At 36.8% G+C, this 20,145-nt stretch overlaps 1 protein-coding gene across 3 annotated transcripts in view; it reads left to right on the top strand.

Annotated features, from left to right (window-relative positions):
• The window catches only part of LOC108719001 (protein ITPRID1), a 68,775-nt gene that overhangs the window by 8,996 nt on the left and 39,634 nt on the right, over positions 1–20,145 (top strand). Inside the window, exons 1-4 of one of the 3 annotated variants that reach the window (XM_041566126.1) lie at positions 956–1,138; positions 8,001–8,138; positions 9,105–9,136; positions 10,446–10,497. In XM_041566126.1, the coding sequence (XP_041422060.1) occupies positions 8,098–8,138; positions 9,105–9,136; positions 10,446–10,497 (125 nt within the window). In that variant the 5' untranslated portion in view covers positions 956–1,138; positions 8,001–8,097. Of the gene's footprint in view, positions 1–955; positions 1,139–5,436; positions 5,571–8,000; positions 8,139–9,104; positions 9,137–10,445; positions 10,498–20,145 lie in introns of those variants that run through there. The other 2 variants (XM_041566127.1, XM_018267580.2) reach the window with 2 other exon arrangements.

Here is a 20,145-nt window from a genome sequence, read left to right on the forward strand (position 1 = left end):
CTAACAGTGGGCAAAGTGCTGAGTCCTATGTTTTTCACTACAACTGAGCGTTTTGCCATGATTAAAGCTTCAATACCGTGCAAAAGAAATAAGACACATGTGCAAAGCATTTCCTCACAAAAGCCTGGGTGTTAAGTACAATGGTCTGTTTATGCCCTAAGTTTAATGGACCTTGTGTCTCATTGACAGTTAAGATGTGGAATGCTATAGGAGAGCTAAGTGCTACAGTGGTATGGTAGAAATACTTTAAGTATGACATTAATAGGACTCCAGTTTGCTTCTATTTCATGCCTAGCAAATACATCATCAAATAGCAGTCTTGTAATGCTCAGAAGGTACAATTTACAAATAATTAGCAAAGGCAATACAGGCCAATGATGTATTTGATCAAACTTTCCATCAGAAAAGCTCAGATGCAAAATCTGTATGCAGAATGGAAAACAAATTTTTAATTGATTATATTCAGAAGAGGGTCTTATTTCCACATAACTGAACTTATAATAAATATACCTTCACAATAGTTCCCCTTTAACCATTTATGCTATTGGATGAATTTGTTATGTAATATTATATTGTTTTGTATTTAAGTATTTAAGTCACGCATGAGATGATCTTGGTGAATGTTAAGTTCCTGTTTTCTCTTTTTTCACTGATTGTCATGCAGATAAGGGGGTTTTATCCAAAGCGTACTATTACCATGGAAACTACAAAATAGAAGTTTGAGATCCTTCCTCTGTCATGTGCAATTCCTCACATTGTGACTTTGCCAGTTTGTAAGATGGATCAGTACTTTGTTGAATAAAGTGAATGCAGCATTTGACCCTAATAATCTGCCTTTTCTCTCTATTTATTTGTTGTGTCCTCACAGCTCAATAAATGTGCTGTGTGATTCTTTGTACTGTCTCTGTCTGATGATTTTCTTTGGCTGAGAATCTGAGTTGCTCTTGTCTAAATGGGGATTCAGCACAGTAAATTCATCCATTATGGTGAAAGCTTCAGAAAGACTAGCTAACTGACTGCACCTAGCATTCTGTAGTCATTGCTGTAGAGTCCATTCTATTTAGCATCAGTGTGGATTAACCAAGAGGAAGCATCATACTATTGTTTAAGTCAGTATATTAAGCTGCCTTTTCACCAGGTAAGTCTGTTTAGTTTTTCATATAATGACTTTAAATATATTACGGTAATTCTGTTTAATCTACAAATTGTAGTTGAGAATTTAAACTATTATACATGCAGTCCATAGCTGAACTATACAATACATTTATGCGTATGTTGAAATTGCAAGGATTTAACACTATGCAAATAGTTCTACATTTATCGCACCCTGTAAATAATGTCGTGAGAACTTTCCGTCACAATATCTTAACACATTTACAAGTATTACAACGTCCTGAATCTGTATTTAAAACTCAGCCTCTGCTGGATCTAAGTATGAGCCCTCTGTATTAAAAGGTTCAATAACTCTGAGCTTATAATTGTGTAGCCTTAGTGACAGACAAGTGCAGGAGAACAATCACTAGCTCTGTGTACAATTTTTTCCCCATTATAATATCATTTTTTGTGGGAAATAAAATCAACTGAACAGATAGTGATCAAAGCAGAGGAAATATGTAAAAGAGATTCTAATTAAACTGTAATCATTGACAGATTCACTAATACAAGGATTAATTCCTTAAACTGTACCTCTCTTTGTTTTACCTATGGTAAAAAAAAAGATTACACTGAATTTGTTACTGTAAAGACAGCATTGGATGTAGAACTGAAAGCATGCAGCATTTGCTCCACCAGCGCACTGGCAACTACCTTATGGCAAGTGGAATTAGAAGTTTTATCCTTCTATCTATACTATAGAAGGTGGCATACCAGCTTGGCATTGGTTACCCTTATATGTATGTAGAATAGAGGCATGCCAAAGTCTATAAACACATTACTATCGGCATCATGGTCCTAAGATTGTATAATTACTTTTTATTAGGACACTCTAATAGCTCTGCAATGTGTTAGAAAAGTAAGGCACTGGTCTAAATATGCAATAACGTCATCTAAAAAAGAAGTTTATGAGTATAGTACCATAAAGTACATGCATCTAATTCTTTCTAAGACTTCTGCTTCACCAGTGCAATACAACTGTTATTGTATTAATTTGTTAAAGGAGATAATAAACCAAAAAAAAATTAACATACATTTATTCCTCTAACCATCTTTGTTAAGGGGGTTCTGATATTTTATCAATTTAGACTGTTATTACAAAGCATTTGTTATAACACCTCTTTCTAAAAATCTTCCCAAGGGTTAATTAACTATACAGAAAGAGCATAGAAAAAGGCATAGATAGTTGATAAACACATCAAAAATACCAGGCCTATAGCATCATAGCATTTACAAGTATGTGTCCCTACGCATGGGACACATATTTGTAAACGTGATAGAATAAATCTGAATATTTCTTTTTAACACATAAGCTAGTGCTGGTCTTATTGTTATCTGTTATAATTCTTGATTACTGCACCTCACTTTTCGCTTGTGGATGAGTGCAGACTCAGTGGACATTATATAGTGAATAATGTACCCCCTGTTGTAAAATATAAGGATATTATAATTCCCTGAGGAGTTCTGTGACCATATAAAAGGATGAGGCGGAAGGCTGAGTGCTTCTATACAGGTCATGGAACTCCAAAGTAGAATTTTTCTGTGGTGAGCTTTAATTTCACACTGCCTGTGTGTATTATATTGTACATAGTCTAATTTCACACTTTGATAAATATGCCCATTAGTTTCTTCTTTATTACTACCTCCTTTTTTACCTTTTTTTTGTTATTAGTTTCACATATCTGTTTATTAACTCCTTTTCTTTTATCACTCTTCTCCTTTTCCTCTTGTCATTATCATGTGCCCCTTCTTTTCTTGAATCATTTGTCCATTTGGAGATTCTAAAAGGTCCTAATACAATATTATTTCAGCTCAGAGAGTGCTCTCATAGGCTCAGATGGGTCAGGAGCTTCTAATGTTTCCCGCTCAACTAATCCTATCTATCAAAGTGCAGCCTCTCCTGAGCAAATCTGACATCAAACAATATCCATTCATGTAAGAATAATAATTATGATAAAAAGCACAATAATGTTAAAGGTCGTAGACGTTACAATTACAATCTTTCCTGGAAAAGATCATTCAAAGAAAGATTGTTTGTTTCAATACACGTGTAGCGCTGAATTGTCAGATATAAAGATAGAAATAATAGAATTCAAAGGCACCTGTTTGTCGATATTGATTGGCTTATCTCTCACCATACACGCACCGAATATCATAGGAAAATTTGTATAATATTATCGGTGCATCTATGACCACCTTAAGCCCCTTGCACATATATTTTACATACATGTATTAGTACCATACATACATAAACCTGGCAAATGTTGAGATGTTTTAGGTTGTGCACATAGGGGCAAATTTACTAAAGGGCGAAGTGACTAACGCTGGCGAAAATTCGCCAGTGTGGTGTCATTTCAGTACTTCGTTAATTTACTAACATGCGCAGGTGTGACTTCGCTAGCGAAAGAGACTGACGCTGGTGCTCATTCGCACTCAATTGCCAGGCGAAGTTACGTTCTGGCGGAGGGACGTAACTGCGCAAATTCACTAAGATGCAGATTTTACTGAACATGGTTACCTCTTGCGCAAGACTTGCCTTCGCCACTGCAGACCAGGCAAAGTGCAATAGAGTAGATAGGACTTCCTCAAAATTTAGTTGAAAAACATTTTTTTTCTTGATTTCTTTGATAAAACCCGGAAATCTGACTCTTAGGGGCCGATTCACTAACTTCGAGTGAAGGATTCGAAGTAAAAAAACGTTGAATTTTTGTGCTCCTCGACTATCGAATTGGCGTAAATTCGCCAGAGTAGAATGATTCGAATAGATCGAACGCAAAAACGCTGCGACTATTCGCCATTCGATAGTCGAAGTACTGGATCGAGCGCAAAAACGCTGCGACTATTCGCCCATTCGATAGTCGAAGTACTGTCTCTTTGAAAAATACTTCGACTGCCTACTTCGCCACCTAAAACCTACCGAATTGCTTTAAATTGTTTTCCAAGTGAAAATCCTTCGAGCAAATATTCGATCGAGCGCCTATTCGCCTGGCGAATATTCGCCAATTCGACTATTCACCAGCGCGTAAATTCGCCCGAATTGCCTATTCGATTCTATTCCCCAGTCGAATTTCGAGGGATTTAACCCCTCGAAATTTGACCCTTGATGAATTTGCCCCTCAAAGTCACCTTGCCTCATGGCAGGAGCGGCTTTGGTCCCATCCTTGGTTTAAAATCTAATTTCCTTTGTTTATGTTTGCGTAATATATTTTGCCATCAACCATATAGTATGACAACATACTAGGCAAATGAATTAATTATTCATATCAATGCATGTGTTCTATGTACTAACACAAGAAAAAAATAAACAATCTTAGTTAAACACCTATAAGGTTTTTCTTCCCCTTCAGAAATGTTATGAACATCTCCATTATGGAATTTTATCAGACCACAGGGACACTGATGTTGCTTTAAGAGAAAAGTTGATTGATTACACATGGAGAAATGAACATGGACAGTCATTTCTACCCCTGGGGCAGCGGTGTTTTATTTCCTTTTACTGGTGTGACATTGAGAATGGGGCCCCTATCCCGTGCCTTGTACTCTACTAATGAATACTTGAATATAGGTTTTATTATTGCTTGGGCAGGATTTACAGCTCCTTTCTGTAATAATACAGGGACAGGATCTTACAAGGTCAGTTTCAGAATTTATGACATAATTTAGAAGTGGTGTTTTTAATTACTAAAAGCACAGTAAAGTTGTATTTCAAATGCACTATATACACAATATATCATTACACAAACAGGAGGATTCTGGAAAATTCCTATCAACCTCTATGGTTGTTCACTTGATTTTTTTTTTTACTTGTAGTGACTTTGCCAACACTCCAAAATTCAACCATACAATGTGTGTTCTTTTTGTTATGATTGTAAACCTTTTATATAGATGCCTCCGACATAATCTGTTAAACATAACAATAAGCAAACAATATGAGGAAAAAGACCATGTTTGCTAAAGCTTACGAAAGGGAATGGCATATATTTCATAGCTCTTATGCACAGTAGGTGCCCTTTATATAGATTGATCAGAACTGGCTCTAATGCACAGTAGGTGTCCTTTATATAATTGATCACAACTGTTTACATGAATGCACATACCATAAGATAATTCACATTGCCACACATCCATTAACTCAAAAGAATGATGATTCATTGAATAATTGTCCTGACAGCCTACAATGTTATACACATGTGATTTCCAAAGACTTGCACAAAAGAAAATATAGGTATTTTAGCCTCTTATGACCCTTTTAATCAGTCAGGGGCCACATGTAAGGACCTTGACATTCATCATGTTTCCCGTCACTGCCATAGAAGAAAGACAACGTGAAATTACACTTTCCGCCATCTCCAGCTTATTTTCTCAAGAATGTATTATAGCAGCAAGAAATTACTTGCCAATGGTTTACTGTAATGCTGGTAAGTTTTTTTTTTCCAGTTTATGATTAACAATTCTACATATATTCAGGTTATGCAATGTGTGTTTGGACTTGTAAAATGCTTAGCCCTTTAACTGCATCTGAATTTTCTGCTTGTTTTTTTCAATCAGAGGGGCTCAACTGTAGGTGCTGTCTCCCATGCTCAAATATGTAAGCTTTACAAACGTCAGGGAAATCAGTCAGATATAGAACTGTGAATATAAAAACATGTTCCTTTGGATGCTTCCTAATGCTTGTGATATGCCAAAAAGATGGTAGTTTATGTAATTCAAACACATGTTTTTGCATATGTGTTTTCTCATATATGCTATATAATGCAGACAAGATAAATAGAAAAGTAACAACACATTCGAGGGGTAATTGCAAAACTCCATCTGTAGCCCCTTTCTTATAAATTCACTGATTACATATTTAATAAGCTCACAATACCTTAACATCTCAATACAGCTACTAGTCAGTCTACTGGTCTGTTAACTATCACCGTTGTTTATGTACCAATAAAGAGCCAAAAAGGGTTGCATAGTAGAACTCATTTTACTATTGACGTCAGTCTACAGGTAAAACATTGCTGGGCGGTTGTTACTATTTAGGTTATTTGCATAAAACAAATAACCTACCAAAACTTAACCTCTTGTTGTGCTTTATCACTGAAATTGGTCCATACACAGTACAATGCTCATTCTCTATACTCATTCCCTTTTTTTATCCCTTTTAAAAAAAAAAACATTTAAATGTTCACATTTTATTGACATTCAAACCACTTTTAAGTGAAGAAAAATATAGTAAAAAAAAAAGGAAATAAGATCTATGTTACAAGTATCCAGGCAAGATCTAAATACAAATGTAAAGACAGAAACAGCTTCAGTATCTGATAAATTTCAATTATCATCAATAATTGTAAGGCATTCAGCCATTCAGGCTCATACAATCTTAGGGAGATCATTATTTTTCAGATGATTCTTTTGCTATTTAAATGGAATGAGGATAGAGTCTATTATTAAGTCAGAGATAGATGTGAAGTGATTAGAATGTGTTTTACTGCTTTGAACATGGGTCTGTGGGGTGTTAGAGCTCTAAAGTCCAACACGCCTTTGAAATATTAGTCCTTGCTGCAAATCAGTGTGGTCAATCCAGTGCTAAAAAAACATAAATCTGAAATGATTGGTAAAAAATACAGAATCATTAAATACAGGTGTTACATAATGAAGCGTGACAAAAAAGAATATAGGAACTAGGTAAAGAGAAGTACAACTTAATTAATGGGGTGTAATGATCTCAGAATAAAGACAGCAGAGAATATTTAATATATCTAGGAGCAAAATTAGGTGCCCGTCATATTTAGCCCTTACAATGTAGGCAAAAGTTATACCCTAATGATAGAATTTACTAATCAGAGTAAATCTTTTAAGAGCAATCAGACCAAATCTTTGAACAAAATTGCCGTACCTGCAATTATACTGGTTAGTTTTGCTTTTTGTTTTTATTTTATTTGCATTTTTTTATTTTATACAGTAGGTCTGTTTATCTTATACAGAGTATAGGAGACTATTATAAATTTACATAACTATTGTTTAGTAGTCTGTTGACTAATATGTCCCCAGAGATTATATGAGGACTTTACTTGCAAGCTGGGAGCACCTTATTTGGTTTAATTCTTATTTTCCTAAATTAACCAATTAAACAAATAATTAGGGATCATAGAAGAAAAATGATCTGCCATGAATATGCACTCTCTACACACACTCTCTCTCTCTACACACACTCTCTATACTGTACATATAAAATAAATTGTTTATTTGAAAATATATAGAGTGCTGCATTGGAGTAAGAGTGTGGGTACTTTCAAACTCTGTGTGTGTGTGTGCGTGCGTGCGTGCGCGCGCATACGATATAAGTCTTCCAGTTAAGGTATCTATCCATAATTTGGATCTCCAAACCTTAGATCTGCTAAAAATCTTTTAAACATCAGATAAACCCAATGATTTTGCCACCAATATGGATTCATGCAGCTCAGTTAGGATCAAGTACATGGTACTGTTTTATCATACAGAGAGAAAGGAAACATTTTACAAAATAGGCTTTATTTAATATGGAGTCTATGGGAGATGGTCTTCCTGTAATTCTGATGTCACCTAGCATGTACTGTATGTGTACCCATGGTTTGTGTAGAGAACAGTTAGAGAACAGTTCTTTCAATATGGGGCTTTGTGTCCCTTAGTGATCTGGCACTTGTGTCTGGGCATCTGACCCAATATATATCTATAGACTATTTTTTTCATACCCTTTCACCTGTGTTTATCACAATTAACCGTGGGAAATGTGTTGAGTGCTTTTTTTTGGAATTGTATATTACTTACCTTGGTTTGATACCTAACACAGCATATACTGTATTCTCCCCTTGTCCATACAGGATTACTGCAAGACATGGCTTCAAACTACATTTATCATGGGACAGTCAACCAGTCTGGATTCAACAAGAAAACAATCTTGGTATATTACAAGCAGCAATGGATCCCTCTGGTTTTACCAACCCAACAGTCACAATAAGGTAAATTCATGAACAGCATATGAATTGATTTATTTAGTGGTTGCTTGTATTAGAAACTATTACAACATACCATTTGAGTAATCATTTACATTTTATCTGGAAACATATTTTCCAGCAAGCTCCAAATTATGGAAAGGCAGATTCCAATAGAGTCCATTTTAAACAAATAATTCAAATTTTTTAAAATGATTTAATTTTTCTATGCAAAATTTAAATAGTACAATTTGCTTGATCTTAACTAAATTGTACAAATACAAATTGGTGGAAAAACAATACTGTTGGGTTTATTGAATATTTAAAAGACTTTTAACAGGCTTCAGGTATCCAAATTACAGAGAGATTCCTTATCTAGAAAACCCCAGATCGCAAGAATTCCAGATAATAGATCTCCTATAACTGTAGGAGTTTTTATCTGTGTAACATCATCAGAAATAAAAGGGGTGTTCACCGTTATGTTAACTTTTACTTATAGAATTCATTATTCCTAGCATTGGTTTCCAATATTTCTTATTTATAGTTTTTGAATTATTTGCCTTCCTCTCCTGACTCTTTCCAGCTTTCAAATGGGAGTCCCTGACCCTGGCAACCAATAACTGTTGCTCTATGACTCTACCATTTTATTGTTACTTTTAATTACTTATCTTTCTATGCAGGCCTATGCTATGCAAGAAGTTTTATTACATTCACTGCACATTGGCGCAAAGTATAAAATTCGCAAAATATCTTCCACTTTCAAAAGAGGTCGCTAAAATTTGTTTGCGCAAAGGCATAACTTAGTTTTTCCGTCACAGACTTTCAGTACATTCCCCCTTTAGTCTATTAAGTACAATGTACTTTGGTGTGTGCAAATTTTAGCGACTTTCCTGTCAAACAGCTTGTAGTATACATAGTCCTCAAAATAAAACATACTGCACATGTAGGGAACAAAGATTAAAATCTAATCAGTTGTAAATTTTGTGTTTGCAGTAAACCTGATGTACAGAATATGAAGCAGGCTGGTAAGATAACAAACCTTAATTATAGCTGATGTTCAAACAAAATGTTATCGACTGATATATTTATCTATAACAAAAACCAAGGAAGTATTGGTTAAGGGTGTTATCTATACTACAGTACATACAAGTCTTTACATATTTCCATATGTGGTAATGCACACTGCAAACAAGGCATGATCAATTGTTGCTAAGAGATAACTAGTGTCAGCAAGCTAAAGTAGCAAGGTTCTATTACATTTCATTTTACTTAAGGTAAGAAAGATAAAAAGATATGTGATTCAAAGTCGGTCTGGCCTATCAGAGTACCAGAGGATCTCCCTTCAGGTCCCATCCCTAGTGGGCCCTTCTAAGGGCAATTTCCATCTTCAGGTCTATTTGATACCTATTAAATAAAGAACTGTTTTTTTAAGAGTGGGTCCTTGATGTCAGGTTTTCTGATTCAATCTAAGAGGACCAGTCTGATACTGACTATAAAATATTTTTGAACAGAGCTAAAGCCTTACTTTTACACCATTAGCATGTGCCGCAAGTCAATTGCATTTATTGCCGCTAGCCACAGAGGGAATGTACTTTGAATTAGAATGGTTTTATTTTGTATTATGTATTTATGTTCTCACATTTAAGGTGTGATGATGCTTCTGTGGACCCCCCACAAGTAAAAATACTTGCTGGAATCAGCCAGTTGTATTCCCCTTCACTAGAAAAATGTTTATGGCTTCCTAAGCTCCCACTACAAAACAATCATGACATTAATGGAAGATAGTGGGCAACTACACCAACCACATTTGTCAAAGTTTCCATTAGGGTGACAGGAACACAGTATACTGTTTGTAGAGCAGAGAAAAACAATCATGGTTTAAGGTAATGTGAAGAGACATAGTGACATAGTAGATCCAGAGGAAGTTAGAGCAATCTTCCGGTTCGTGACAACTGCGCATGCGGCGAAAGTGACGGAAATTGCAGAAGGGAAGGAAAAGAATCCAAAGAATACCAAAGCACCGGAAGATGTCGCCCGTGAGCTCCGCCATGCTGAGGAGGTTTCGAGGGGGGCCAGCAGAGGGGGGCCAGTGGGGACTTTTGGCCGTGGGGGGTTTAGTTCTCCTTTAAAGGTGTCCTCCATCAATTTTTTTTACATAATCAAATAAAATGTACTTCTAAGCAACATTTCAAAATATCTTTCCAATGGTTTAGGCTAATGGCACACAAAGCTGTTTTTCTGCAGAGTTTCTAAATGGAGGGCCCCTTTACTCTTTATCAAATGATAAGAATTATGTCTTTAACTATTTGTAATTTATGTCAATTTACTTTTTAGGCTCCATATTCAACATGGAAACCAGTAACCTCTCTGTGAAATATTTTATGAGGTAAGTTACTTTTTAATAAGCAATTCTTCTGTGATTGCAAGTGGAATAATAGCTCTTTGCAAGGAGGAAGCATGATATCAATCTGATGTCAGCATTTTGCAAGTTATGGAGTGACACAGGATCCTTGATATAACACACACTGTGATTGCAAGTGTACGAAATGCATTTTAGGACATCCTACGGCTAAATACCCGTCCTTCCTGCAATGTTCCATGCCTTCTGAATGGCGCATCGATTGCTTTTACCATCACTCATCGTCCAAATCTGCACTCACACCTCCGTCCTCTACCCTCCTTTCTCAGCCGTCAGCCATGCTAACTCCGCCCTCAGTCTTCTGCCCTCAGTCTTCCGTCCAGGTCCAGACTGAGAATTAAAATAGGCCCTACCATTTCAGGTACACAGAGGCCCGATCAGCCCACATAGAGGCCCAAACAGCCCTCCATCAGCCCACTAAATGCTGACTTTCTATGGGACCTTATAGCAGCCCCTCTGGCATTTGCCAGAAGCCACAGATTGCCAGTCTGGGCCTGCTTCGGTCTTCTGCCCTCAGCCTTCATTCTTCAGCCCTCAGGCTTCAGATCTCTCTTTTCCGCCGACAGTCGGTGGAAGCCTGAAAGCTGAAGACTGAAGGCTGAGGGCTGAAGACTGAGGATTGAAGGCTGAAGGCTGAAGACTGAGGGTTGAAGGCTGAAGGCTGAAGACTGAAGGCCGAGGGCGGAAGACTGAGGGCGGAAGACTGAGGGCGGAAGACTGAGGGTGGAAGACTGAGGGCGGAGTTAGCATGACTGGCGGCTGAGAAGGGAGGGTATAGGACGGAGGTGTGAGAGCAGATTTGGACGATGATTGATGGTAAAAGCACTCGATGTTCCATTCAGAAGGCATAGGACATTGCAGGAAGGATGGGTATTTAGCCGCAGGATGTCCTAAAATGCGTTCCGTACAACTGGGCTCATAAATCCTCATATAATGTATTTTTACATGGAAGTGTTATCTGACCAGTCAAGACACTTTTTAACAGAAACACCTCTGTTTGTAATGATGTTCTATGAATATAATGTAACATAATTAGATGTGATAACATTTTTGAAAAGCATTTCACAAATTGGATTTCACTTGCATGCATAAACTAGACACTGAACCCAGGATTTGGGGAAATACAAACATTCATATTTTCTTTAAAAAAAATGAGGGATGCAGTGCAACTTTAGCATAAACACATTTTCAGGGGTTTATACATCTTACTATGTACTTTCTATTATCTATTAGACTGGAAAAACAAATCAATGGAATATAAAGATATAGCCAGAATAGTATGATAATAATATTTTTTAAATCAAACATTGCCTTTTTAACCCATTGTACCCACACCATAACCCACTCTCTCAGGTTGTATATTTTAGCCTTTTGGAAGTAATGTTCTATATAATATGACTAAAGTTTAAGTAGCTAATCTCAGTGCATGTCTGCAGATTATCTCTTTGGCATGGAAAAAGCAATACGCTCAGTGCACTGAATATGCTCTGATCTTAAGCAGTGTTTTCACAAACAGACTTATTCTAGCACTGCCTTCTTTGGAGGACTGAGCTACTGTCATACTAGGCTATGTCCTGTCAAAGATACCAAGTTGCTATATTTGGAGAACCTCCAAGCAGCTTGACACTTGTAATGAATAAGTGTTTCTCTTTTCAGTTGGTTGTGTGCTGCTGGCTCTTTCCTATCTTAGTTAGGACATTTTACTTTACAGACACTCAACTATGTAGCAGTCTACCTTCAAGCCATTCATGTCTGTATTATTTTGCCACTTCCTTTTCAATGAAGGCATGCATTGTTGGTAATTTGCTTACCAGAACCTTATTATTAAGCAAGATTCCAGGACAAGGTTCTTCAGAATAGCTGGAATCTTGGGAAGCTTGTCCAATGTCACACGGAGAGTTTCACACGGAGAGTTTCAAATGCCACGCCTATTTGTCCGAGCTTATATACCCTTTGCCAAGCATTTACAGTAAGTACAATGGTTTACAGGAACACATATTCAGAGACATATTTCCCAAGCAAAATGTTTCCTGGGTGCAACGGAGCAGCATTTGTGGTCAATATCTGCCAACTGCAGACAGGGTGTACTTGCTGTATGTTGCTACAGTCATGTCTCATGTTTCAATTTATGATAACCCTTTTGACCTCTGGCAGCAGGGTCCAGACATTATATGTGCACAGTCTTATATTATCTTAGTAGACCATTACTAACCCTCTCCTACCCACCTAGCTCAAGTTTGCTGTTTTGGTCAGGACTGGGGGCTCAGATATATTTTTATATTGTGTCCCTTTGTACAGGCAGAACCTGTCAATAATAGGGTGTCGTCCATCATCCATCAGCATATCAGAAGGTTAAAGCTAATGTCTCTCTTTGATAATATAGGGCATGAAATCTTATGAAAAAATGTATTCTATGCTGTGTGTATTTAAAATGTGGACTAAGGGGCCGATTCACAAAGGGTCGAATATCGAGGGTTAATTAACCCTCGATATTCGACTGGGAATTAAAATCCTTCGACTTCGAATATCGAAGTCGAAGGATTTTAGCGCAAATAGTGCGCTCGAACGATCAAAGGATTATTCCTTCGAACGATAAAATCCTTCGAATCGTCCGATTTGAAGGATTTAAATCCAACGATCGAAGGAATATCCTTCGATCAAAAAAACTTAGGAAGGCCTATGGGGACCTTCCCCATAGGCTAACATTGAGTTCAGTAGGTTTTAGATGGCGAACTAGGGGGTCGAATTTTTTCTTAAAGAGACAGTACTTCGACTATCGAATAGTCGAACGATTTTTAGACTGAATCCTTCGATTCGAAGTCGTAGTCGAAGGTCGTAGTAGCCCATTCGATGGTCGAAGTAGCCCAAAAAACACTTAGAAATTCAAAGTTTTTTTTCTTCGAATCCTTCACTCGAAGTTAGTGAATCAGCTCCTAAGTGTTGGTGTGTATTTTGATAAGGGTTTAGCAAGGTTTTTAGTCTAGTTTTGCTTACATCTATGTTATGAAACTACAAGCAATTAAAGAAAGCTGAGCAACAAACACCTACATCCTCAACAGTGTTCATTTAAAAAAATCAACTCCCTTATAAACCTGATATAAATTGGCTCACGAGTGCATTGGCGCTGGAGTTTTCTCATTATAGCAGGCGGAAGGCAGAGGGAAGGCAGTTTGGGGAGATTGTCACCCCGAAGAAGAGAAATCTCCCCGAATCTGCTAGAGAAATCTCCCCGAATCTGCTAGCACAGCTCCCTAAAGCAGCGGGAATTTTTATCCCATTGAAATGCAAACAGAATCCATATGGCTGATTGCAAATGTATATTTTTTACCATACTGTATGTGCTCGGTGCTATTCCATTTAGTCACTGTGACTATTTATATCATAATGCATTGTCTATCAACATTCTACACCACTAAAAATTAAAAAGGTTTTTAAAAAAATTATATATAGATATATATATATATATATATATATATTTGTGTGTGTTTATATGTAACTCAGACTGGTTAAGCACACTGGAGGAGCAAATTGCAGTGCTGTAATGTCATTTCACTAGCCTAATTTCTTTATATCTACAGTTACCATAATAAATTACAAATGAGAAACTGAGAGAGAGATCTATGGGCAATATTTGAAATCACGCCTTCCAGTTGCAAAGTACAGAAAAAGACATAGGCCTAAATACGAGGAATTCAATGACTACTAACTACCAGTAGATACTAAAACACGCTAATGGCAATTTAAAAAAAGGGTTGCAAAATGAATGTTTATGATTACAAACAAGGCAAATCTGAATATGAGAACAAGTACTGTTGTATTTTAATATTTTGATCATTGATTTTTTATTTTAAATGAGTATCCTATTATATGTGTATGTGTATGTGTGTGTGTGTGTGTATGTGTGCACAGAAAGGTTTACATGAAACTTGCTTCCTAATAAAGCATGTGACACTTTTAAGTCAATGGAACGGGCTAGAACATATTTGTATAGGTTTAGTGAAAAGCTAAGATACATATCTCTTTGCGTTACATGTTTATGTCTCTCTGACAGACATACTATCAGCACTTTCACATTATTCGCTGCACACGCCTAACTTTTTTGTCTGCTGCATTAACTCTTTTATAACCGCTTTCCAAAGTTCATTTTTAAGACACTGATTGCGGAGTTTCCACTCAATTATTAACCAGGGAAGGGTAAGAGTTGCTTAATCAACAAAGAATGCTGTAATCTGATCTCATAGCTGGTTTGATCTCTGTTGTACACTGCATGGATAGGAACACAATATTTCAGAAATGATATATTTTGAAAGTCATGGCTAGAGAGGCTGTGTTCCCTGAAGGTTAGCAGCTGATTTACCATCTGTCATAAAGCAGAATACCTTCTGTCTCATTTACAGCATAATTAGCATTTGCTAGTACCTAACACCTTTATTTTCACACCTACAATATGCTAGCATATTTCATTTATAAGAAGATGATGATGTGGGTTGGAGCATGTTTTTCTAAGCTTTTTCTAACAGAGCTGGTTTAAAGGGGAAGCAACATCTTTAAATTATTGTATTACATGTACAGTTTAAGGAGTCATTAAAGGGATACTGTCATGGAAAAACATGTTTTTTACAAAATGTATCAGTTAATAGTGCTACTACAGCAGAATCCTGCATTGAAATCCGTTTTTCAAAACAAGAAATGGATTTTTTTATATCTAATTTTAAAATTTGCTATGGGGCTAGACATTTTGACATTTCCCAGCTGCCCACAGTCATGTGACTTGTGCTCTGACAAACTTCAGTCACACTTTACTGCTGCGCTGCAAGTTGGAGTGATGTCATTACCCCTCCCTCCTACAAGCTGCTGTAATGTAAATAGAGCCTTGTCTGCTGAGCCTGTCAATTGAACAATAGGCAGGAATCAAGATAAGATCCCACTGACACCACTTCAGAAGGACTGAAATAAGATAGTCCTGTGATCACTGCCCCCACTTACGTTTCAAAAAAAAAAAATATATATATATATATATATATATATATATATATATATATATATATATACACACACAATTCATTTTGGACACTGGAAAAAATATTTTATATAGATAGTTTATTATATTTGTTTACACAAAAATGAATGGTAGAAACACAGGAGTACACTCCCAGGATGACAGGGAATAGAAAAAAAGGATAAAAAAAGGACATACTTGAAAACCAGAGGAAGTCTAGGAAGGGTTAAAATAGCTCATGAAAAGGAGGCAGTAAGTAGTTAATGTAAAAAGAAGTATTGCAGGCAGGAAAGGAGCAAGGTCTGTGTGATGTGGATAGCAGAGGGAACTCATAGCAACTTTACCCCAACAAGTAACCAGTAAAACAAACTAGGAAGGCAGCAAGGAGAGAAAGTTCCCCCCTCCAAAGGAATGCAGAGATGAAATTTACAGAACGGCAGGAGCTTTGATAGTGTCTGTGGGAGGAGGGGCTGCTAGTGCAGCTGTAGAGCAGGCAGACGTAGGAAAGTGAAAGTAATTGCTTCCCTGCAAACCATGTGACCTCTCTCCTCCAAACATCACACGCATGGGCAGAGAGGGGAGGGGGAGTGTACAGCTAGATTTTCATGTCGTAGTGGGACCTGGCTTTTCATTACAGAGTGGCTGCCTCCAAGCACACAGGTAATGCTGTGCCTGCTGTTAGAGCAGCACAGGATGAATGTGTAATAAGCAGAAATGGAAGCCCCCATGACAAAATACAAACTAAAATAACTTATGCATGGATTTGTGGATTAACATTTTATTTGCCAGACAGTGTTTATGGATGTGTGTTTTTTATAAAAATGCAAAAAAAAAAACGACAGATTCCCTTTAAGTACATTTTAAAAGGTTGGCTGGTTTACTTGGTCCACACAATCCTTAAATAAATAAAACATGAAATTCTGTTCAAGGTAATTACTTCATCTTATCTTGTCATTAATTTATTTTGCTTGAAATTACCACCACCGCCATTACGGATGCACCAAATTCAGGATTCTGCCAGAATTTAATTTTTTTCAGAAGGATTCTTCTAAATCCAAAGGGGCAGATTTGCTAAAGGGCGAAATCAATAACGCTGGCGAAAATTCTCCCATACATTTTCTAACATATGGAACATAAACTAAACAGTATTAAGGTTCCCTGGACTGGTTTAATGTAATGTATTTGCTGCAACATATACGTCCATCTAACTTTATCAATTCCCGCCGTATGCAAATTAGGCAATGCTAATGCATCTCCGCTTTGATTGCCAAAGTAACGGTACCGAAAATTCGGCAGCATTTGACGCCCTAGACGCTACTTCGCATTTTAGTGAATTAGTGTTGTCCTAGCGAATTTATGCCTGTTGAAGTGTTGCGATGGCTGTGAAGCCGTTGCTGGTGGATTTTCGCAGGTTAGGGAATTTGCCCCCAAATGTCTGCCCAAACCAAATCCTTAAAGGGGTTGTTCACCTTCCAAACTATTTTTTCAGTTCAGTTGCTTTCAGATTGTTCACCAGAAAGATAGACTTTTTTCAATTGCTTTCCATCTTTTAAATTTTACAGCTTTTCCGAAATTGAAGTTTAAAGTTTAATGTTTCTGACTCTGGTGTTCCAGTCTGGCAGCTCAGTAATCCAGATTCTGAACTGTTAGAAATGTATCAACTAATGTATCAATTTAGAACAGTGACAGAGTAGGCGACCCCCCCCCAAACTGCTTAATAAGCTTAATACATAAGTGAAAATTTTAACTTTTTAACTTTAATACTAGAAAAAGTGGTCACAAATAGAAAATAAAAAGTAAGGAAAAAGTCTTTATTTCTGGTGAACTGAAACCAACTGAACTGGAAAAAAAAATCATGTGACGTTTCATCACAAGAACAAGGAAATCAAGGCTTTATTTATGCACATGGGGTTCTTTTTAAAGGAAAACTATACCCCTCAAACAATGTAGGTCTCTATAAAAAGATATCGCATAAAACAGCTCACATGTAAAACCCTGCTGCATGTAAATAAATAATTTTCATAATAATATACGTTTTTAGTAGTATGTGCCATTGGGTAATCGTAAATAGAAAATTGCCATTTTAAAAATTAAGGGCCGCCCCCCTGGGATCGCACGATTCACTGTGCACACAAACATACCAAACAAAACTGTACGCCTCAAACAATGTAGGTCTCTCTAAAAAGATATTGCGTAAAACAGCTCATATGTAAAACCCTGCTGCATGTAAATAAATCATTTTCATAATAATATACTTTTTTAGTAGTATGTGTCATTGGGTAATCGTAAATAGAAAATTGCCAGTTCAAAAATTAAGGGCCGCACCCTGGGATAGTATGATTCACAGTGCATACAAACATACCAAACAAACTATACTTGTTAGGTCACATGAGCCAATTTACAGACATAGTTCTGTCTTTTGCTTTCACACTTCTTCCTGTTAGAGTTGTAGTATTTCTGGTCAGGTGATCTCTAAGGCAACACACAGACCATCACAAAATGGTGGTTCAAGGCAAGAGATGTAAAAGAGCAATATTTACTTAAATATATATTCCAGATTCTTTAATATGCCTGTTGCTCAATTATATCTGTTGCTCAAGTATTCATTTTCGGGGTATAGTTTTCCTTTAATCCTTACATGCCTTCATATGCACATGGAAATAAAGGTTTGGATTGAGTTCAAGATTCAGCTGAATCCTTCATGGAAGAAGGTTTTGGAATTACTTTCAGTTGGTGGAGAAAAAGTAATTTACTTACTACACCACAGTGTGCAAAATGCAATTTTGGATGCAACCACCATGGTTTTTTGCCCACAATACAGCATTTTGCAGCATAGGGTAATAATTGTGGTTGCTAGGGGGAGATACATCTGGCACATCTGCAACTGATGTATCAAAACTGACACAGCTACGCTAGCACTTCTACAAAAGTATGCTTGCACTTTGCTTGCAATTACATTGAAGTTTGTTTGCTGTCATTTGTGGAGTTTGATAAGATAGTGACATGTTTGTCTGATGCTCTTGGAGCAACTGCATTGGAACCCCGCCCACACACACACAGTTTTTTTCATTGCAAAGGGTAGACCCAAACTTCCGATTTAATAATCTGAATTTCGGCTCTTAAAGTTACCAGGTGCAGCTGGTATTGTTGGTGCAGCTACTGCAACATCATCGCTCTTAAGTTTAGTGAATTAATTAATAAAAAGATTTGTAGCTGCTTATGCTTAAGCTATGCATAATGATGCCTCTTGTGGCTCTTGATAGACTTCACCATAAATGTTGTCAGCAACAACAGTTCACTGAAATATTCTGTCTGTAAGATACTGGCTTTTGTCAGATGATGACAGAGCACAGTAAATAACAGATGTTAAGCAAGAACCTTCCCTAAGCATTCAGGGTATGCTGTTATTTACTGGCCATTCTTTTCCATGTATTCCCTTTATTAAAGGGGATCTAAACCCCCAAAAATGAATGTATTTAAATTTATTCAGAGTAGTCCTCTGATCACTTTTTCAGTTTACATAAATGTTATCCTTAGTGGTTTCTAAGACTGAGTTCTAGACTGAGTGTAAAGGACCCTAACTCCTAATGGTGCTGTTAGTTGAGCCAAAGGCTGGTAATAGCAGTCTAACATGCAAGCATCTCAGAAACCATTAAAATTAATATAGATCACTTATTTCAGACCCTGAAGATCCCAACATGCTTCTGCATCCACTATTCCTGGCATCCAGTAAATCTCTTCAGAATTGTCCTATGTGAAAACCAAGAGATTCCAATCCTTTACCACAGGTTTTGCAAGCCCCCATATGATGCAAGATTCCAAATATCCTATTATGTGGGAACTCCCATTTTCTCTACCTTCACTACCTGCCTGATTTCATATACTGGCCTAAAATTGGAATAAAATCAACGAGGGACCTCTTGGAGCAAGACTTCTTTCCTACGCTTCTCCAGCAAACTCCAGCTTTATATATGATTAATGATTATATTGAGAGACCCCAATGCTAGGAAATGTGTTTTAAATATACAGTATACATGGTCCTGCAAGGGACTTTACCATCTACCTTTGCTAGAGCAACACAGATGGCAGAGCTGGTGTGAGGAGTAATGGGAAGAGACCATGGAGTCCACATTATGATATTTTGCTTTCAACAAGGTATGAATAGGCTATAATAGGCTATATGTAATATGGGCCTACCTTTGAGTAGAACAAGTTTGGAAGAGGTAAACTGTATGTAACTGGTTCAAGTCATCCTCTGAAGTGTGCTTACTGGATGTTATTGTTGCACTGACTCTACAAAAGCATACTAGAGTTCCGTACAAAAACCTATTACACACAAAAAATCTAAAGCTCTACACTGGTTGTGGCCCAACCCTTACTCTCATTCTTATTAGCTGAATCTGGATAATAAAACACTGACATTAATTAAACTAACATATCAATTACATAACACTTTGATCAAGTGTAAAAAATAAGGGGAGATGGCTTAAAATGTTTCATATTGTCATATGATAATTTTCAGCAATTAGCTCAATTCATCTTTGGGTTTAGATCCCCTTAAAATGCAGTGTGCTGTGTTTCTTTATTTGCATACAATACACAAAAGATTATTGTTA

Source organism: Xenopus laevis, chromosome 6L (genome assembly GCF_017654675.1).
Source record: "Xenopus laevis strain J_2021 chromosome 6L, Xenopus_laevis_v10.1, whole genome shotgun sequence".
NCBI lineage: Eukaryota > Metazoa > Chordata > Amphibia > Anura > Pipidae > Xenopus > Xenopus laevis.